Source organism: Procambarus clarkii, chromosome 35, assembly GCF_040958095.1.
Source record: "Procambarus clarkii isolate CNS0578487 chromosome 35, FALCON_Pclarkii_2.0, whole genome shotgun sequence".
Taxonomy (NCBI): domain Eukaryota; kingdom Metazoa; phylum Arthropoda; class Malacostraca; order Decapoda; family Cambaridae; genus Procambarus; species Procambarus clarkii.
Genome location: NC_091184.1, coordinates 1,672,469 through 1,694,317, shown reverse-complemented (window position 1 = coordinate 1,694,317; position 21,849 = coordinate 1,672,469). Strand labels below are relative to the sequence as shown.

General features: G+C 54.7%; 1 protein-coding gene across 1 annotated transcript in view; it reads right to left on the bottom strand.

The window, feature by feature from the left end:
• Positions 1 to 572: 572 nt before the first annotated feature.
• Positions 573 to 21,849, bottom strand: part of LOC138371339 (tripartite motif-containing protein 5-like) — a 77,376-nt gene continuing 56,099 nt past the window's right edge. The window contains exons 3-5 of the mRNA XM_069336127.1: positions 19,401 to 20,102; positions 4,826 to 5,005; positions 573 to 4,709 (exon numbers count right to left, since the gene is read on the bottom strand). Coding sequence (XP_069192228.1) covers positions 4,197 to 4,709; positions 4,826 to 5,005; positions 19,401 to 20,102 — 1,395 coding nt within the window. The 3' untranslated portion in view covers positions 573 to 4,196. The remainder of the gene's footprint in view (positions 4,710 to 4,825; positions 5,006 to 19,400; positions 20,103 to 21,849) is intronic.

Below are 21,849 nucleotides of genomic sequence, written 5' to 3'. Positions count from 1 at the left end.
GGTCCAGTATGGTAATATCACAACACACCATGGACCAGTATGGTAATATCACAACACACCATGGACCAGTATGGTAATATCACAACACACTATGGACCAGTATGGTAATATCACAACACACCATGGTCCAGTATGGTAATATCACAACACACCATGGACCAGTATGGTAATATCACAACACACTATGGACCAGTATGGTAATATCACAACACACCATGGTCCAGTATGGTAATATCACAACACACCATGGACCAGTATGGTAATATCACAACACACCATGGACCAGTATGGTAATATCACAACACACTATGGACCAGTATGGTAATATCACAACACACCATGGTCCAGTATGGTAATATCACAACACACCATGGTCCAGCATGGTAATATCACAACACACCATGGACCAGTATGGTAATATCACAACACACCATGGACCAGTATGGTAATATCACAACACACCATGGACCAGTATGGTAATATCACAACACACCATGGACCAGTATGGTAATATCACAACACACCATGGACCAGTATGGTAATATCACAACACACCATGGACCAGTATGGTAATATCACAACACACCATAGACCAGTATGGTAATATCACAACACACCATGGACCAGTATGGTAATATCACAACACACCAGGGACCAGTATGATAATATCAGAACACACCATGGTCCAGTATGGTAATATCACAACACACCCATGTGATAGTGAAGTGATGGTAGTATAGCAGTGGTAGTGAGGTGATGGTGATTTGACAGTGATGGTGATACAGTAGTGATGATGAGGTAGTGATGCTGTAGCAGTGATAGTGATATATCAGTGAATATAAGGAGGAAATATATCAGTGTGAGGTGATAATGCAGAGAAAGTGAAATGATGTTGGTGTAGCAGTGATAGTGTTATGTGATAGTGAGCTGTTGGTGATATAACAGTGACAATAGCTGTCATATAGTGACACCAACAATTTGTTATTCAACATGGTCAGTATATGACCCCAAGTGTGGGGCCTGAGGTGATGGTGATATATAGAGGTGATAGTGAAGCTATAGTGATACAGCAATGATAGGTTACAGGACTGGGAAGATATAGCATTGATGGTGATACAGCCGTGATTGTCAGGTATATGATACCAAAGTATAATACCAAAGATAGTGAAGTTATGATGATATTGTGAAAAAAGTCTGTCCTTAAATTACATTGGCATCAAAACACGCAGTGATGCAAGAGTGATGGTGATGGTACAGTGAACTAGAGTGGCAGCACAACACCACAGTAGTGATGGTGGTGGTACAGTGAACTAGAGTGGCAGCACAACACCACAGTAGTGATGGTGGTGGTACAGTGAACTAGAGTGGCAGCACAACACCACAGTAGTGATGGTGATGGTACAGTGAACTAGAGTGACAGCACAACACCACATTAATGATGGTGGTGTTACAGTGAACTAGAGTGGCAGCACAACACCACAGTAGTGATGGTGGTGGTACAGTGAACTAGAGTGGCAGCACAACACCACAGTAGTGATGGTGGTAGTACAGTGAACTAGAGTGGCAGCACACCATCACAGTAGTGATGGTGGTGGTACAGTGAACTAGAGTGGCAGCACAACACCACAGTAGTGATGGTACAGTGAACTAGAGTGGCAGCACAACACCACAGTAGTGATGGTGATGGTACAGTGAACTAGAGTGGTAGCACAACACCACAGTTGTGATGGTGATGGTACAGTGAACTAGAGTGGCAGCACTACACCACAGTAGTGATGGTGATGGTACAGTGAACTAGAGTGGCAGCACAACACCACAGTAGTGATGTTACAGTGAACTAGAGTGGTAGCACAACACCACAGTAGTGATGGTGATGGTACAGTGAACTAGAGTGGCAGCACAACACCACAGTAGTGATGGTACAGTGAACTAGAGTGGTAGCACAACACCACATTATTGATGGTGCTGGTACAGTGAACTAGAGTAGCAGCACAATACCACAGTAGTGATGGTACAGTGAACTAGAGTGGTAGCACAACACCACAGTAGTGATGGTACAGTGAACTAGAGTGGTAGCACAACACCACAGTAGTGATGGTGATGGTACAGTGAACTAGAGTGGCAGCACAACACCACAGTAGTGATGGTGATGGTACAGTGAACTAGAGTGGCAGCACAACACCACAGTAGTGATGGTACAGTGAACTAGAGTGGCAGGACAACACCACAGTAGTGATGGTGGTGGTACAGTGAACTAGAGTGGCAGCACAACACCACAGTAGTGATGGTGGTGGTACAGTGAACTAGAGTGGCAGGACAACACCACAGTAGTGATGGTGGTGGTACAGTGAACTAGAGAGCAGCACAACACCACAGTAGTGATGGTACAGTGAACTAGAGTGGCAGCACAACACCACAGTAGTGATGGTACAGTGAACTAGAGTGGCAGCACAACACCACAGTAGTGATGGTGATGGTACAGTGAACTAGAGTGGCAGCACAACACCACAGTAGTGATGGTACAGTGAACTAGAGAGGCAACACAACACCACAGTAGTGATGGTGATGGTACAGTGAACTAGCGTGGCAGTACAACACCACAGTAGTGATGGTGATGGTACAGTGAACTAGAGTGGCAGCACAACACCACAGTAGTGATGGTGATGGTACAGTGAACTGGAGTGGCAGTACAACACCACAGTAGTGATGGTGGTGGTACAGTGAACTAGAGTGGCAGCACAACACCACAGTAGTGATGGTGGTGGTACAGTGAACTAGAGAGGTAGCACAACACCACAGTAGTGATGGTGGTGGTACAGTGAACTAGAGTGGCAGCACAACACCACAGTAGTGATGGTGGTGGTACAGTGAACTAGAGTGGCAGCACAACACGACAGTAGTGATGGTGATGGTACAGTGAACTAGAGTGGCAGCAAAACACCACAGTAGTGATGGTGGTGGTACAGTGAACTAGAGTGGCAGCACAACACCACAGTAGTGATGATAAAGTGAACTAGAGTGGCAGCACAACACCACAGTAGTGATGGTGTAGGTACAGTGAACTAGAGAGGCAGCAAAACACCACAGTAGTGATGGTGATGGTACAGTGAACTAGAGTGACAGCACAACACCACAGTAGTGATGGTACAGTGAACTAGAGTGGCAGCACAACACCACAGTAGTGATGGTGATGGTACAGTGAACTAGAGTGGCAGCACAACACCACAGTAGTGATGGTGGTGGTACAGTGAACTAGAATGGCAGCACAACACCACAGTAGTGATGGTACAGTGAACTAGAGTGGCAGCACACCACCACAGTAGTGATGGTGATGGTACAGTGAATTAGAGTGGCAGGAAAACACCACAGTAGTGATGGTACAGTGAACTAGAGTGGCAGCACAACACCACAGTAGTGATGATACAGTGAACTAGAGTGGCAGCACAACACCACAGTAGTGATGGTGGTGGTACAGTGAACTAGAGAGGTAGCACAACACCACAGTAGTGATGGTGGTGGTACAGTGAACTAGAGTGGCAGCACAACACCACAGTAGTGATGGTGGTGGTACAGTGAACTAGAGTGGCAGCACAACACCACAGTAGTGATGGTGATGGTACAGTGAACTAGAGTGGCAGCACAACACCACAGTAGTGATGATGGTGGTACAGTGAACTAGAGTGGCAGCATAACACTACAGTAGTGATAGTGATGGTACAGTGAACTAGAGTGGCAGCACAACACCACAGTAGTGATGGTGATGGTACAGTGAACTAGAGTGGCAGCACAACACCACAGTAGTGATGGTAGTGATACAGTGAACTAGAGTGACAGCACAACACCACAGAAGTGATGGTGGTGGTACAGTGAACTAGAGAGGCAGCACAACAACACAGTAGTGATGGTTGTGATACAGTGAACTAGAGTGACAGCACAACACCACAGTAGTGATGGTACAGTGAACTAGAGTGGCAGCACAACACCACAGTAGTGATGGTACAGTGAACTAGAGTGGCAGCACAACACCACAGTAGTGATGGTGGTGGTACAGTGTACTAGAGTGGTATCACAATACCACACTAGTGGTGGTGGTGGTGCAGTGAACTAGAGTGGCAGCATAACACCACAGTAGTGATGGTGGTGGTACAGTGAACTAGAGTGGCAGCACAACACCACAGTAGTGATGGTACAGTGAACTAGAGTGGCAGCACAACACCACAGTCCACTACAGTCACCTCCCTAATGTCACTGTGGTTGACTGCTGCCCTCACCACATCCAGGCCGCTCACCACATCACCGAAGACATGTGACCACAGGTAACCATCCTGGCGGTCCCTGGTGGTGATGGTGAACTGGGCACTCCTGGGACCCCCCGGCCTCCACCTGGCCCACACAGCGCCTGCCTGGCCTGACTCCCGGTACTGCCCCTGGGGGTCAGGCAGCAGTGGGGCTCCTCCCTCACCATCATTACTCTCGTAGTCTCCGCCCTCCACCCACTCCCCCGGCCAACCCTTGTCCCACACCTCCAACAGTTTAGTGTTGCGGTAGGTGTGGCCCCGCTGGCCCGTACACAACAACACAAACTGTCTGGCCAGCGGAGTGTCAGGGGTCAGCCGGATGGTGACCCGCCCTCTTGTTGACCCCGCCCACCCGAGGTCAAGGAACGCCAGGGTGCAGGAGGGCTCCAGCACGCCCACAACCTCACTCTCCTGCAGGAAATGAAATAAATCATGCTGATAACTGTATAACAAAATGTTATCATATTAGTTATCAAAACTCAGTAAGTCAGTAATGTCAGTAAGACTAGTGAGTGTAATAAAGTAACCTGGAGGGTGTGGGCGTGGGTGGGCGTGGGCTGACGCAGGAGTGGGTGGAGGTACAGCTGTCCGTCTTGTAGAGTTATCCTGGCGGAGCGGCGGCCATCTTGGTCTTCCTGGACGGCCAACACCCGGCCAGCCTCCACCAGCCTCTTGACGGGCTCCCTCATCCTGTGGAGGTCCTCAACCTGTGGACAGTGTCAGCCCCATTATCACCTGTGGTCAGTGTCAGCCCCATTATCACCTGTGGTCAGTGTCAGACCCATTATAACCTGTGGTCAGTGTCAGTCCCGTTATTTTAGACCTGTAGCTCCAGCCCCCCCTCTACTGGAAGCGGGTTGGTGCTGGACCTGAAGCTCGAGCCCCCTCTACTGGCAGGGGGTTGGTGTTGGACCTGTAGCTCCAGCCCCACTCTAATGGCAGGGGGTTGGTGTTGGACCTGTAGCTCCAGCCCCCTCTACTGGTAGGGGGTTGGTGTTGGACCTGTAGCTCCAGCCCCCTCTACTGGCAGGGGGTTGGTGTTGGACCTGTAGCTCCAGCCCCACTCTACTGGCAGGGGGTTGGTGTTGGACCTGTAGCTCCAGCCCCCTCTACTGGCAGGGGGTTGGTGTTGGACCTGTAGCTCCAGCCCCACTCTACTGGCAGGGGGTTGGTGTTGGACCTGTAGCTCCAGCCCCCTCTACTGGCAGGGGGTTGGTGTTGGACCTGCAGCTCCAGTTCCACTCTACTGGCAGGGGTTGGTGTTGGACCTGTAGCTCCAGCCCCCCTCTTCTGGCAGGGGGTTGGTGCTGGACCTGTAGCTCCAGCCCCCCCTCTACTGGCAGGGGGTTGGTGCTGGACCTATAGCTCCAGCCCCACACTACTGGCCGAAGGGTTCGTGCTGGACCGGTAGCTCCAGCCCCCCTCTACTGGCAGGGGGATGGTGATGGACCTGTAGCTCCAGCCCACCTCTACTGGCAGGTGGTTGGAGCTGGACCTATAACTCCAGCCCCCCCCCCCTCTACAGGCAGCGGGTTGGTGCTGGACCTGTAGCTCTAGCCTCCCTCTACTGGCAGGGGGTTGGTGCTGGACCTTTAGCTCCAGCCCCCCACTAGTGGCAGGGAGTTGGTGCTGGACCTGTAGCTCCAGCCCCCCTCTACTGGCAGGGGGTTCTTTCAGGACCAGTCGCTCCAGCCTCCCTCTACTGGAAGGGGGTTGGTGCTGGACCTGTAGCTCCAGCCCCCTTCTACTGGCATGGGGTTGGTGCTGGACCTGTAGCTCCAGCCCCCCTCTACTGGCAGGGGGTTGCTGCTGGAAATGTAGCTCCAGCCCCCCTCTACTGGCAGGAGAGTTGGTGCTGGACCTGTAGCTCCAGCCCCCTCTACAGGCATGGGAGTTGGTGCTGGACCTGTATCTCCAGCCCCCTTCTACTGGCAGGGGGTTGGTGCTGGACCTGTATCTCCAGCCCCCTTCTACTGGCAGGGGGATGGTGCTGGACCTGTATCTCCAGCCCCCCCTCTACTGGCAGGGGGTTGGTGCTGGACCTGTATCTCCAGCCCCCCCTCTACTGGCAGGGGGTTGGTGCTGGACCTGTAGCTCCAGGCCGCCTCTAATGGCAGGGGGTTGGTGCTGGACCAGTAGCTCCAGCCCCCCTCTACTGGCAGGGGGTTGGTGCTGGACCTGTATCTCCAGCCCCCCCTCTACTGGCAGGGGGTTGGTGCTGGACCTGTAGCTCCAGGCCGCCTCTACTGGCAGGGGGTTGATGCTGGACCTGTAGCTCCAGCCCCCCTCTACTGGCTGGTGGTTGGTGCTAGACCTGTAGCTCCTGCCCCCCCCTCTACTGGCATTGGGGGTTGGTGCTGGATATGTAGCTCCAACCCTCCCCTCTACTGGCAGGGGGTTGGTGCTGGACCTGTAGCTCCATCCCCCCTCTGCTGGCAGGGGGTTGGTGCTGGACCTGTAGCTCCAGCCTCCATCTACTGGCAGGGGGTTGGTGCTGGACCAGTAGCTCCAGCCCCCCTCTACTGGCTGGGGGTTGGTGCTGGACCTGTAGCTCCAGCCCCCCTCTACTGGCAGGGGGTTGGTTCTGGACCTGTAGCTCCAGCACCCCCTCTACTGGCTGGGGGTTGGTGCTAGACCTGTAGCTCCTGCCCCCCCCCTCTACTGGCATGGGGGGTTGGTGCTGGATATGTAGCTCCTGCACCCCTCTACTGGCTGGGGGTTGGTGCTAGACCTGTAGCTCCTGCCCCCCCCCTCTACTGGAAAGGGGTTGGTGCTGGACCTTTAGCTCCAGCCCCTCCTCTACTGGCAGGGGGTTGGTGCTGGACCTGTAGCTCCAGCCCCCTTTTACTTGCAGGGAGTTGGTGCTGGACCTGTAGCTCCAGCCCCCCCTCAACTGGCAGGGGGGTTGGTGCTGGACCTGTAGCTCCATCCCCCCCACCTCTATTGGCAAGGGGTTGGTGCTGGGCCTGTAGCTCCAGCCCCCCCTCTACTGGCATGGGGGGTTGGTGCTGGACCTATAGCTTCAGCCCCCCCACCTCTATTGGCAAGGGGTTGGTGCTGGACCTGTAGCTCCAGCCCCCCTCTACTGGCAGGGGGATGGTGCTGGACCTATAGCTTCAGCCCCCCTCTACTGGCAGGGGGTTGGTGCTGGACCTGTAGCTCTAGCCCCCCTCTACTGGCAGGGGGTTGATGCTGGACCTATAGCTCCAGCCCCCCTCTACTGGCAGGGGGTTGGTGTTAGCCCTATATCTCCAGGCCCCCCCCCTCTGCTGACAGGGGGTTGGTGCTGGGCCTGTAGCTCCAGCCCCCCCTCTACTGGCATGGGGGGTTGGTGCTAGACCTGTAGCTTCAGCCCCCCTCTACTGGCAGGTGATTGGTGCTGGACCTGTAGCTGCAGCCCCCCCCTCTACTGGCAGGGGGTTGGTGCTGGACCAGTAGCTCCAGCCCCCCTCTACTGGCAGGGGGTTGGTGTTAGCCCTATATCTCCAGGCCCCCCCCCCCTCTGCTGACAGGGAGTTGGTGCTGGACCTGTAGCTCCAGGCCGCCTCTCCTGGCAGGGGGTTGATGCTGGACTTGTAACTCCAGCCCCCCTCTACTGGCAGGGGGTTGGTTCTGGACCTGTAGCTCTAGCCCCCCCTCTACTGGCATGGGGGGTTGGTGCTAGACCTGTAGCTCCAGCCCCCCTCTACTGGCAGGGGGATGGTGCTGGACCTGTAGCTTCAGCCCCCCTCTACTGGCAGGGGGTTGGTGCTGGACCTGTAGCTCTAGCCCCCCTCTACTGGCAGGGGGTTGATACTTGACCTATAGCTCCAGCCCCCCCCCTCTACTGGCCGAAGGGTTGGTGCTGGGCCTGTAGCTCCAGCCCCCCTCTACTGGCATGGGGGGTTGGGGCTAGACTTGTAGCTCCAGCCCCCCTCTACTGGCAGTGGGTTGGTGCTGGACCTGTAGCTTCAGCCCCCCTCTACTGGCAGGGGGTTGGTGCTGGACCTGTAGCTCTAGCCCCCCTCTACTGGCAGGGGGTTGGTGCTGGACCAGTAGCTCCAGCCCCCCCTCTACTGGCAGGGGGTTGGTGTTAGCCCTATATCTCCAGGCCCCCCCCCCCTCTGCTGACAGGGGGTTGGTGTTAGCCCTATAGCTTCAGCCCCCCTCTGCTGATCGGGGGTTGGTGTTAGCCCTATAGCTTCAGCCCCCCTCTACTGGCAGGGGGATGGTGCTGGACCTGTAGCTCCAGCCCCCCCTCTACTGGCAGGGGTTTGGTGCTGGACCTGTAGCTCCAGCCCCCCCCTCTACTGGAAAGGGGTTGGTGCTAGACCTGTAGCTCCTGCCCCCCTCTACTGTCAGGAGATTAGTGCTGAACCTGTAGCTCCAGGCCCCCTCTACTGGCAGGGGGATGGGGCTGGACCAGTATCTCCAGCCCCCCTCTACTGGCAGAGGGTTGGTGCTAGACCGGTAGCTCCAGCCTTCCTTTACTGGAAGGGCGTTGGTGCTGAACCTGAAGCTCCAACCCTCCCCTCTACTGGCATGGGGTTGGTGCTGGATCTGTATCTCCAGCCCCCCCCCCCCTCTACTGGCAGGTGATTGGTGCTGGACCTGTAGCTGCAGCCCCCCCCCTCTACTGGCAGGGGGTTGGTGCTGGACCTGTAGCTCCAGCCCAACACCCTCTACTGTCAAGGGGTTGGTCCTGAACCTGAAGCACCAACCCTCCCCTGAACTGGCCGGGGGTTGGTGTTAGCCCTATAGCTCCAGCCCCCCCCCCTCTGCTGACAGGGGGTTGGTGTTAGCCCTATAGCTTCAGCCCCCCCTCTGCTGACCGGGGGTTGGTGCTGGACCTGTAGCTCCAGCCCCCTCTACTGGCAGGGGGTTGGTGCTGGACCTGTAGCTCCAGCCCCCCCCCCCCCCGCTACTGGAAAGGGGTTGGTGCTGGACCTTTAGCTCCAGCCCCTCCTCTAATGGCAGAGGGGTTGGTGCTGGACCTGTAGCTCCTGCCCCCCTCTACTGTCAGGGGATTAGTGCTGAACCTGTAGCTCCAGGCCCCCTCTACTGGCAGGGGGATGAGTCTGGACCAGTAGCTCCAGCCCCCCTCTACTGGCAGGGGGTTGGTGCTGGACCTGTACCTCCAGCCCCCTTCTACTTGCAGGGAGTTGGTGCTGGACCTGTAGCTCCAGCTCCCCCTCAACTGGCAGGGGGGTTGGTGCTGGACCTGTAGCTCCATTCCCCCCCCCCCTCTATTGGCAAGGGGTTGGTGCTGGGCCTGTAGCTCCAGCCCCCCTCTACTGGCATGGGGGGTTGGTGCTAGACCTGTAGCTCCAGCCCCCCTCTACTGGCAGGGGAATGGTGCTGGACCTGTAGCTTCAGCCCCCCCTCTACTGGCAGGGGGTTGGTGCTGGACCTGTAGCTCTAGCCCCCCTCTACTGGAAGGGGGTTGATGCTGGACCTATAGCTCCAGCCCCACACTACTGGCCGAAGGGTTGGTGCTGGGCCTGTAGCTCCAGCCCCCCTCTACTGGCATGGGGTTGGTGCTAGACCTGTAGCTCCAGCCCCCCTCTACTGGCAGGTGATTGGTGCTGGACCTGTAGCTCCAGCCCCCCTCTACTGGCAGGGGGTTGGTGTTAGCCCTATATCTCCAGCCCCCCCCCCCTCTGCTGACAGGGGGTTGGTGTTAGCCCTATAGCTTCAGCCCCCCCTCTGCTGACCGGGGGTTGGTGCTGGACCTGTACCTCCAGCCCCCCCCCCTCTATTGGCAAGGGGTTGGTGCTGGGCCTGTAGCTCCAACCCCCTCTACTGGCAGGTGGTTGATGCTGGACCTGTAGCTCCAGCCCTCCTCTACTGGCAGGGGGTTGGTGCTGGACCAGTAGCTCCAGCCCCCCTCTACTGGCAGGGGGTTGGTGTTAGCCCTATATCTCCAGCCCCCCCCCCCCTCTGCTGACAGGGGGTTGGTGTTAGCCCTATAGCTTCAGCCCCCCCTCTGCTGACCGGGGGTTGGTGCTGGACCTGTACCTCCAACCCCCCCCCCCCCCTCAACTGGCAGAGGGGTTGGTGCTGGACCTGTAGCTCCAGCCCCCCCCCCTCTATTGGCAAGGGGTTGGTGCTGGGCCTGTAGCTCCAACCCCCTCTACTGGCAGGTGGTTGATGCTGGACCTGTAGCTCCAGCCCTCCTCTACTGGCAGGGGGTTGGTGCTGGACCTGTAACTCCAGCCTCCCTCTACTGGCAGGGGGTTGGTGCTGGACCTGTAGCTCCAGCCCTCCCTCTACTGGCAGGGGGTTGGTGCTGGACCTGTAGCTCCAGCCCCCCTCTACTGGCAGAGGGTTGGTGCTAGACCAGTAGCTCCAGCCTTCCTTTACTGGAAGGGGGTTGGTGCTGGACCTGTAGCTCCAGCCCCCCTCTACTAGCAGGGGGTTGGGGCTGGACCTGTAACTCCAGCCCCCCTCTACTGTCAGGGGGTTGGTGCTAGACCTGTAGCTCCTGCCCCCCCTCTACTGGCAGGGGGTTGGTGCTGGACCTGTAGCTCCAGCCCCCCCTCTACTGTCAAGGTGTTGGTGCTGAACCTGAAGCTCCAACCCTCCCCTCTACTGGCAGGGGGTTGGATCTGTATCTCCAGCCCCCCTTTACTGGCAGGGGGTTCTTTCAGGACCAGTCGCTCCAGCCTCCCTCTACTGGAAGGGCGTTGGTGCTGGACCTGTAGCTTTAGCCCCCCTTCTACTGCCATGGGGTTGGTGCTAGACCTGTAGCTCCAGCCCCCCTCTACTGGCAGGGGGTTGGTGCTGGACCTGTAGCTCCAGCCCCCCTCTACTTGCAGAGAGTTGGTGCTGGACCTGTAGCTCCAGCCCCCTCTCAATTGGCAGGGGGGTTGGTGCTGGACCTGTAGCTCCATCCCCCCCTCTATTGGCAAGGGGTTGGTGCTGGGCCTGTAACTCCAGCCCCCCCTCTACTGGCATGGGGGGTTGATGCTAGACCTGTATCTCCTGCCCCCTCTACTGACAAGGGGCTGGTGCTGAACCTGAAGCTCCAACCCTCCCCTCTAGTGGCAGGGGGTTGGTTCTGGACCTACAGCTCCAGCGCCTCCCTCTACTGGCAGGGGGTTAGGGCTGGACCAGTAGCTCCAGCCCCCCTCAACTGGCAGGGGGTTGGTGCTGGACCTGTAGCTCCAGCCCCCCTCTACTGCCAGGGGGTTGGTGCTGGACCAGTAGCTCCAGCCCCCTCTACTGCCAGGGGGTTGGTGCTGGACCAGTAGCTCCAGCCCCCCTCTACTGCCAGGGGGTTGGTGCTGGACCAGTAGCTCCAGCCCCCTCCCCCCTCTACTGCCAGGGGGTTAGTGCTAGACCTGTAGCTCCAGTCTCTCTCTACTGGCAGGGGGTTGGTGCTGGACCTGTAGCTCCTGCCCTCCTCTATTGTCAAGAGGCTGGTGCTAAACCTGAAGCTCCAACCCTCCCCTCTACTGGCATGGGGTTGGTGCTGGATCTACAGCTCCAGCCCCCTCTACGGGCAGGGGGTTGGTGCTGGACCTACAGCTCCAGCCCCTCCCTCTACTGGCAGGGGGTTACGGATGGACCAGTAGCTCCAGCCCCCCTCTACTGGCAGCGGGTTGGAGCTGGACCTATATCTCCAGCCCCCCCTCTACTGGCAGGGGGCTGGTGCTGGACCTGTAACTCCAGCCCCCCTCTACTGCCAGGGGGTTGGTGTTGGACCTGTAGCTCCAGCACCCCCCTCTACTGGCAGGGGGTTGGTGCTGGACATGTATCTCCAGCCCCCCTCTACTGGCAGGGGGTTGGTGCTGGACATGTATCTCCAGCCCCCCTCTACTGGGAAGTGGTTGGTGCCGAACCAGAAGCTCCAACCCACCCCTCTACTGCCAGGGGGTTGGTGCTAGACCTGTAACTCCAGCCCCCTTCCACTGGCAGGGGGTTGGTGCTTGACCTGTAGCTCCAGCCCCCCCTCTACTGGCAGGGGGTTGGTGCTGGACCTGTAGCTCCAGCCCCACTCTACTGGCAGGGGGTTGATGCTGGACCTGTAGCTCCAGCGCCGCTCTACTGGCAGGGGGTTGATGCTGGACCTGTAGCTCCAGCCCCCTTCTACTGGCAGGGGGTTAGTGCTGGACCTGTAGCTCCAGCCCCCCTCTACTAGCAGGGGGTTGGTGCTGGACCTGTAGCTCCAGCCCCACTCTATTGGCAGGGGGTTGGTGCTGGAGCAGTAGCTCCAGCCTCCAGCCTCCTACGAGGGGGCCTCGTAGCCTGGTGGATAGCGCGCAGGACTCGTAATTCTGTGGCGCGGGTTCGATTCCCGCACGAGGCAGAAACAAATGGGCAAAAGTTTCTTTCACCCTGAATGCCCCTGTTACCTAGCAGTAAATAGGTACCTGGGAGTTAGTCAGCTGTCACGGGCTGCTTCTTGGGGGTGGAGGCCTGGTCGAGGACCGGGCCGCGGGGACACTAAAGCCCCGAAATCATCTCAAGATAACCTCAAGATAACCTCCCTCTATTGGCAGGGGGATGGAGCTGGACCTGTAACTCCAGCCCCACTCTTCTGGCAAGGGCTGGTGTTGGAGATGTTGCTACAGCCCCCCCTCTACTGGCAGGGGGTTGGTGCTGGACCCGTAGCTCCAGCCCCCCCCCCTCTACTGGAAAGGGGTTGGTGCTGGACCTCTATCTTAAGCCCCCCTCTACTGGCAGGGGGTTGGTGTTGGACCTGAAGCTCCAGCCATCCTCTACTAGCAGAGGGTTGGTTCTGGACCTGTAGCTCCAGCCCACCTCTACTGGCAGGGGTTTGGTGCTGGACCTGTAGCTCCAGCCCCCCTCTGCTGGCAGGGGGTCTGTGCTGGACCTGTAGCTCCAACCCCCCCCCCCCTCTCTCCCAACTGGCAGGGGACTGGTGGTGGACCTGTAGCTCCAGCCCCCCTCTACTGGCATGTGTTTGATTCTGGAACTTTAGCTCTAGCCCCACCCCTCTAGTGGCAGGGGGGTTGAAGCTGGACCTGTAGCTCCAGCCCCTCCCCTCTACTGGCAGGGGGTTGGTGCTGGACCTGTAGCTCCAGCCTCACTCTACTGGCAGGGGGAGGGATGGTGCTGGACCTGTAGCCCCAGCCCCCTTCTACTGGCAGGGAGTTGGTGCTGGACCTGTAGCTACAGCCCTCCCTCTACTGGCAGGGGGTTGGTGCTGGACCTGTAGTTCCAGTCCCCCTCTACTGACAGCGGGTTGGTGCTGGACCTGTAGCTCCAGCCCCCCCCCCCATCTACTGGCAGGGGGGATGGTGCTGGATCTGTAGCCCCAGCCCCTTTCTACTGGCAGGGGGTTGGTGCTGGACCTGTAGGTCCAGCCTCCCCTCTACTTTCAGGGGGGGATGGTGCTGGATCTGTAGCCCCAGCCCCCTCTAATGGCAGGGGCTTGGTCCTGGACCTGTAGCTCTAGCCCCCCCCCCTCTACTGGCAGGGGGTTGATTCTGGACCTGTAGCTCCAGCCAACCACTATACTGGCAGGGGGTTGGTGTGGGAAATGTAGCTCCAGCCCCCCCTCTACTGGCAGGGGGTTGGTGCTAGACCTGTACCTTCAGCCCCCCTCTACTGGCAGGGGGTTGGTTCTGGACCTGTAGCTCCAGCCCACCTCTACTGGCAGGGGGCTGGTGCTGGACCTAAAGCTCCAGCCCCTCTCTACTGGCAGGGGGTTGGTTCTGGATCTGTAGCTTTAGCCCACCTCTACTGCATGTCAAGGATTTGGGAATAATGATGTCCGACGATGTAACATTTAGGGAGCATAACCAAGCAAATATCGCATCAGCCAGAAAAATGATCGCGAGAACTTTCAAATCCAGGGATCCCATCACAATGGTTGTACTCTTCAAGTCACTTGTGTTGTTCCGTCTCGAGTACTGTTCAGTACTCAGTCCCCCCTTTAGAGCAGGAGAGATTGCTGAATTAGAGGGAATACAGAGAACATATACGGCACGCATAGACGAGATAAAACACCTAAATTATTGGGATCGTCTCAAAACTCTCCAAATGTACTCTCTAGAAAGGAGACGAGAGAGTTACCAAATAATATACACACTGAAAATACTGAAGGGTCAGGTCCAAAATGTACACAGTAAATTAACAACATACTGGAGTGAACAATATGGAAGAAAATGCATGATTGGACCAGTGAAGAGCAGGGGTGCCATAGGCACAATCAGAGAACACTGTATAAACATCAGAGGTCAGCGCTTGTTCAACGTCCTCCCAGTGATTATAATAAATATTGCCGGAACAACTGTGGGCATCTTCAAGAGAAAACTGGACGGTTTTCTAAGAGAAGTTCCGGATCAGCCGGGCTGTGGTGGGTATGTGGCCCTGCGGGCCGCTCCAAGCAACAGCCTGGTGGACCAAAATCTCACAAGTCGAGCCTGGCCTCGGGCTGGGCTTGGGGAGTAGAACTCCCAGAACCCCATCAACTAGGTATCAACCAGGTACTGGCAGGGGGTTGGTGCTGGACCGCTGGACCTGTAGCTCCAGCCTCACTCTACTGGCAGGGGGTTGGTGCTGGACCTGTAGCTCCAGCCTCCCTGTACTGGCAGGGGGTTGGTACTGGACCTGTAGCTCCAGCCTCCCTGTACTGGCAGGGGGTTGGTGCTGGACCTGTAGCTCCAGCCTCCCTGTACTGGCAGGGGGTTGGTGCTGGACATGTATCTCCAGCCCCCCTCTACTGGCAGGGGGTTGGTGCTGGACATGTATCTCCAGCCCCCCTCTACTGGGAAGTGGTTGGTGCCGAACCAGAAGCTCCAACCCACCCCTCTACTGCCAGGGGGTTGGTGCTAGACCTGTAACTCCAGCCCCCTTCCACTGGCAGGGGGTTGGTGCTTGACCTGTAGCTCCAGCCCCCCCTCTACTGGCAGGGGGTTGGTGCTGGACCTGTAGCTCCAGCCCCACTCTACTGGCAGGGGGTTGATGCTGGACCTGTAGCTCCAGCGCCGCTCTACTGGCAGGGGGTTGATGCTGGACCTGTAGCTCCAGCCCCCTTCTACTGGCAGGGGGTTAGTGCTGGACCTGTAGCTCCAGCCCCCCTCTACTAGCAGGGGGTTGGTGCTGGACCTGTAGCTCCAGCCCCACTCTATTGGCAGGGGGTTGGTGCTGGAGCAGTAGCTCCAGCCTCCAGCCTCCTACGAGGGGGCCTCGTAGCCTGGTGGATAGCGCGCAGGACTCGTAATTCTGTGGCGCGGGTTCGATTCCCGCACGAGGCAGAAACAAATGGGCAAAAGTTTCTTTCACCCTGAATGCCCCTGTTACCTAGCAGTAAATAGGTACCTGGGAGTTAGTCAGCTGTCACGGGCTGCTTCTTGGGGGTGGAGGCCTGGTCGAGGACCGGGCCGCGGGGACACTAAAGCCCCGAAATCATCTCAAGATAACCTCAAGATAACCTCCCTCTATTGGCAGGGGGATGGAGCTGGACCTGTAACTCCAGCCCCACTCTTCTGGCAAGGGCTGGTGTTGGAGATGTTGCTACAGCCCCCCCTCTACTGGCAGGGGGTTGGTGCTGGACCCGTAGCTCCAGCCCCCCCCCCTCTACTGGAAAGGGGTTGGTGCTGGACCTCTATCTTAAGCCCCCCTCTACTGGCAGGGGGTTGGTGTTGGACCTGAAGCTCCAGCCATCCTCTACTAGCAGAGGGTTGGTTCTGGACCTGTAGCTCCAGCCCACCTCTACTGGCAGGGGTTTGGTGCTGGACCTGTAGCTCCAGCCCCCCTCTGCTGGCAGGGGGTCTGTGCTGGACCTGTAGCTCCAACCCCCCCCCCCCTCTCTCCCAACTGGCAGGGGACTGGTGGTGGACCTGTAGCTCCAGCCCCCCTCTACTGGCATGTGTTTGATTCTGGAACTTTAGCTCTAGCCCCACCCCTCTAGTGGCAGGGGGGTTGAAGCTGGACCTGTAGCTCCAGCCCCTCCCCTCTACTGGCAGGGGGTTGGTGCTGGACCTGTAGCTCCAGCCTCACTCTACTGGCAGGGGGAGGGATGGTGCTGGACCTGTAGCCCCAGCCCCCTTCTACTGGCAGGGAGTTGGTGCTGGACCTGTAGCTACAGCCCTCCCTCTACTGGCAGGGGGTTGGTGCTGGACCTGTAGTTCCAGTCCCCCTCTACTGACAGCGGGTTGGTGCTGGACCTGTAGCTCCAGCCCCCCCCCCCCATCTACTGGCAGGGGGGATGGTGCTGGATCTGTAGCCCCAGCCCCTTTCTACTGGCAGGGGGTTGGTGCTGGACCTGTAGGTCCAGCCTCCCCTCTACTTTCAGGGGGGGATGGTGCTGGATCTGTAGCCCCAGCCCCCTCTAATGGCAGGGGCTTGGTCCTGGACCTGTAGCTCTAGCCCCCCCCCCTCTACTGGCAGGGGGTTGATTCTGGACCTGTAGCTCCAGCCAACCACTATACTGGCAGGGGGTTGGTGTGGGAAATGTAGCTCCAGCCCCCCCTCTACTGGCAGGGGGTTGGTGCTAGACCTGTACCTTCAGCCCCCCTCTACTGGCAGGGGGTTGGTTCTGGACCTGTAGCTCCAGCCCACCTCTACTGGCAGGGGGCTGGTGCTGGACCTAAAGCTCCAGCCCCTCTCTACTGGCAGGGGGTTGGTTCTGGATCTGTAGCTTTAGCCCACCTCTACTGCATGTCAAGGATTTGGGAATAATGATGTCCGACGATGTAACATTTAGGGAGCATAACCAAGCAAATATCGCATCAGCCAGAAAAATGATCGCGAGAACTTTCAAATCCAGGGATCCCATCACAATGGTTGTACTCTTCAAGTCACTTGTGTTGTTCCGTCTCGAGTACTGTTCAGTACTCAGTCCCCCCTTTAGAGCAGGAGAGATTGCTGAATTAGAGGGAATACAGAGAACATATACGGCACGCATAGACGAGATAAAACACCTAAATTATTGGGATCGTCTCAAAACTCTCCAAATGTACTCTCTAGAAAGGAGACGAGAGAGTTACCAAATAATATACACACTGAAAATACTGAAGGGTCAGGTCCAAAATGTACACAGTAAATTAACAACATACTGGAGTGAACAATATGGAAGAAAATGCATGATTGGACCAGTGAAGAGCAGGGGTGCCATAGGCACAATCAGAGAACACTGTATAAACATCAGAGGTCAGCGCTTGTTCAACGTCCTCCCAGTGATTATAATAAATATTGCCGGAACAACTGTGGGCATCTTCAAGAGAAAACTGGACGGTTTTCTAAGAGAAGTTCCGGATCAGCCGGGCTGTGGTGGGTATGTGGCCCTGCGGGCCGCTCCAAGCAACAGCCTGGTGGACCAAAATCTCACAAGTCGAGCCTGGCCTCGGGCTGGGCTTGGGGAGTAGAACTCCCAGAACCCCATCAACTAGGTATCAACCAGGTACTGGCAGGGGGTTGGTGCTGGACCGCTGGACCTGTAGCTCCAGCCTCACTCTACTGGCAGGGGGTTGGTGCTGGACCTGTAGCTCCAGCCTCCCTGTACTGGCAGGGGGTTGGTACTGGACCTGTAGCTCCAGCCTCCCTGTACTGGCAGGGGGTTGGTGCTGGACCTGTAGCTCCAGCCTCCCTGTACTGGCAGGGGGTTGGTGCTGGACCCGTAGCTCCACTCCCCCTCTACTGGCAGGGGGTTGGTGTTGGACCTGAAATTCCAGCCTCCTCTTCTGGCAGGGAGGTTTATGCTGGCATTGTCTGGGAGTTTGTTGGCAGTTCTAAGGCTTCAGTCTCTTCGAACCCAGCAGTGGTCTGTTTTGGTTCACTGTCTTCCTGAATGCTTTCCCGGTTGGTTGGTGGAGTGTCACCCGCTCTCTGTGCCTCTGTGAGGGGAGCCAGGATCCCGGGTTCAATAGAGGATCACAGGTTCAATCACCATGCAGGACAGAAATGGTTCACATGCTTCCTTTCACCTGATAGGTCTGTTCACCTACCAGTAAATATTTATCCAGGAGTTAGGCAACTATTGTGCATTGTATGTTAAGGAAAGTCAGTAGTTGACCTTGGGGAACCTCGATAAACCTAAGAACAGGCTTCCTCTCCTCAAAACGCAACTCAATATCTTGTGATATGACCTATGAGAGGAAATCAGAAACTTACTGTTAATTGCTTCTGGTGGATCTCTCCAGTGATTTCCTGAACTTTATTCATGATGCTGGAGGCTGAGTCTCCCAGGTGTACGGTGTCAGCTGTGGCACCTGTCTCTGTGGTCATCATCTCCAGGGCCTCCCTGATGGTCTCCTGCACCTGTCATTACCAACACAAACATTAATGGTGGAGGCTGAGTCTCCCAGGTGTACGGGGTCAGCTGTGGCACCTGTCTCTGTGGTCATCATCTCCAGGGCCTCCCTGATGGTCTCCTGCACCTGTCATTACCAACACAAACATTAATGGTGGAGGCTGAGTCTCCCAGGTGTATGGGGTCAGCTGTGGCACCTGTCTCTGTGGTCATCATCTCCAGGGCCTCCTTGATGGTCTCCTGCACCTGTCATTACCAACACAAACATTAATAGTGGAGGCTGAGTCTCCCAGGTGTACGGGGTCAGCTGTGGCACTTGTCTCTGTGGACATCATCTCCAGGGCCTCCCTCATGGTCTCCTGCACCTGTCATTGCCAACACAAACATTAATAGTGGAGGCTGAGTCTCCCAGGTGTATGGGGTCAGCTGTGGCACCTGTCTCTGTGGTCATCATCTCCAGGGCCTCCTTGATGGTCTCCTGCACCTGTCATTACCAACACAAACATTAATAGTGGAGGCTGAGTCTCCCAGGTGTACGGGGTCAGCTGTGGCACTTGTCTCTGTGGACATCATCTCCAGGGCCTCCCTCATGGTCTCCTGCACCTGTCATTGCCAACACAAACATTAATGGCGGAACCTGGCTCTGAGTAAATGAAGCATCAGCCTCTGAGTAAAGTAATTTGACAATATAAGTAATGTTTTTCTACACTGACCACAGTGTAGAGAAACACCAAGATGACAGTTGACTTTATTAATAAAAATGTTTCAGGTGTTAGAACAAAAAGTTTCCTATATATAAAGTCTACTCTCATCTTGATGTGTGTCCATGTCAAAAGTGTTTATATAGAGGCAATACTACACTCAGTTGGGTGAGAACAATGTGACCTTCAGCAGCGTACCTTCACTGAGGTGTGGACAGTCTTGACATCTGGGAAGAGTTCCTGGCACTTCCGGAGCCAATTTTCTACCTCCATGTTGCATTGGTCAACTTCATTGATGGTCATGAATACTTCCTGTGCTGTGTTGACTGTGTTGAGGCTCCCCAACATGGCCTGCAGCTGAGTCTTCCCTTCCTCTCCTTGTGTTGTCATATCCACCACACTGGTATCCTCCAGTTCCAAGAGTTTCATTGCTGACTTATTCTGCTCTACCAGAGCATAGAGTCTGTCCTGGAGCTGGAGGTGATGAGTCTTCCAGTCCCCCAACTGCCCCCGGTACTCCCCCAGCTGGGACAGTACCTCTTCACAGCTAGTAATGAGGCGGCTGATGCTGCTCATCTGCTCCTGCACCATGGAACGTAATGTCTTACTGATGCCTTTGGCAGAACCTTCATAAGGTTTTGCTGGCACTACTTCCTCAGTTGTTAGCTGGATATTTTTGAGTTTCCTAACTAAAGCCTCCACAGCATAGTTAATTGGGAACTGAGTAGCAGCTGTGGCAGCGTGCTCGGCACGGCAGCTGGGGCAGGTCAGCTGACCATTCTTGATAGCATTGTCAATACACTGGGAGCAGAATGTGTGGCCACATGGCAGTGTGCGAGGTCGTAGCCGATTTTCGGCATAATCGTTAAAACACACTGAACATTCCTCTGGCTTGTTATCCTGTGGAAAAGAATATTTAGTTTGCTAGATGTATTTACAACTAAAACTAATATTACAGTACTTTATTTACTAATACAAATTACATATTTTTATACATTCTTTGCATTAGCTATTTCAAAGCAGGGTTAATATTACTGACAGATTAACACATTCACAGCAAGGCCAATATTTTTTATAAACATATCCCGGAGTATGGGATAATATATTTTGGTAACACATTGCAGCAGCAGGGCCGTATATAAGTTTATAAGCCGTACCCAAGAGTACAGACTAACAAAACCCGTCCTTACTTTATTAAGAATAATGGAAGGAAATGTATGTATCGTATGTGATAATGGGGGAAGGATCAAGTATTCTTAGTCTAAGTTGGACAATAAGTACACTGTGGGTTACATCTTAACACATGGGTTTTATTGAACAACTCTGGATTATTTTACACTTACTATGGGAACACACAATTACGTTACAGGACTGTTGAGATTGAGTGATACTCTTCACCAAACATAACCATGATGGATAAATTGACTATTGGTCTCACACAAATCTGGGCTTAGTTGATTTGGTGGTGATAAGACCACCAAATCTTATCTATTTGATTTATAAAGTACAGTATATATATATATAAATATATATATTATTAAATATGACCGAAAAAGTAAGATTAATAATTCTAACACGAATTTTCTCAATCTTTCGTACATTTCTTTTCACTGTTGGAGGTAATTCAAAAATCAATTCTCCAAAATTCATTTTTATTTCTAGTCTGACGCGACACGAGCGCGTTTCGTAAAACTTATTACATTTTCAAAGACTTTAGTTTACAAATACACAACTGAATAGAACTTACGCATCTCCGATTTTGTTTATATCTACATTTGAGTGAGGTGGATGGGGTGAGGTGGCATTAATAGGGTATTAATTTCATCAACACAAGACAGAACAAGAGGTGGCATTAATAGGGTATTAATTTCAACAACACAAGACAGAACACGAAACAATGGGTATTGAAATGGAAGTGATTGTAGAAAGCCTATTGGTCCATATTTCTTGATGCTTCTATATTGGAGCGGAGTCTTGAGGTGGGTAGAATATAGTTGTGCATTAATTGGCTGTTGATTGCTGGTGTTGACTTCTTAATGTGTAGTGCCTCGCAAACGTCAAGCCGCCTGCTATCGCTGTATCTATCGATGATTTCTGTGTTGTTTACTAGGATTTCTCTGGCGATGGTTTGGTTGTGGGAAGAGATTATATGTTCCTTAATGGAGCCCTGTTGTTTATGCATCGTTAAACGCCTAGAAAGAGATGTTGTTGTCTTGCCTATATACTGGGTTTTTTGGAGCTTACAGTCCCCAAGTGGGCATTTGAAGGCATAGACGACGTTGGTCTCTTTTAAAGCGTTCTGCTTTGTGTCTGGAGAGTTTCTCATGAGTAGGCTGGCCGTTTTTCTGGTTTTATAGTAAATCGTCAGTTGTATCCTCTGATTTTTGTCTGTAGGGATAACGTTTCTATTAACAATATCTTTCAGGACCCTTTCCTCTGTTTTATGAGCTGTGGAAAAGAAGTTCCTGTAAAATAGTCTAATAGGGGGTATAGGTGTTGTGTTAGTTGTCTCTTCAGAGGTTGCATGGCGTTTCACTTTCCTTCTTATGATGCCATGGGTTCTCCCCTAGGTGTCCTGTTTGCAAACTTCTACATGGGTACCATCGAGCAAAAAGTCTTAGTCGACATGAAGTTGAAACCGGCCATA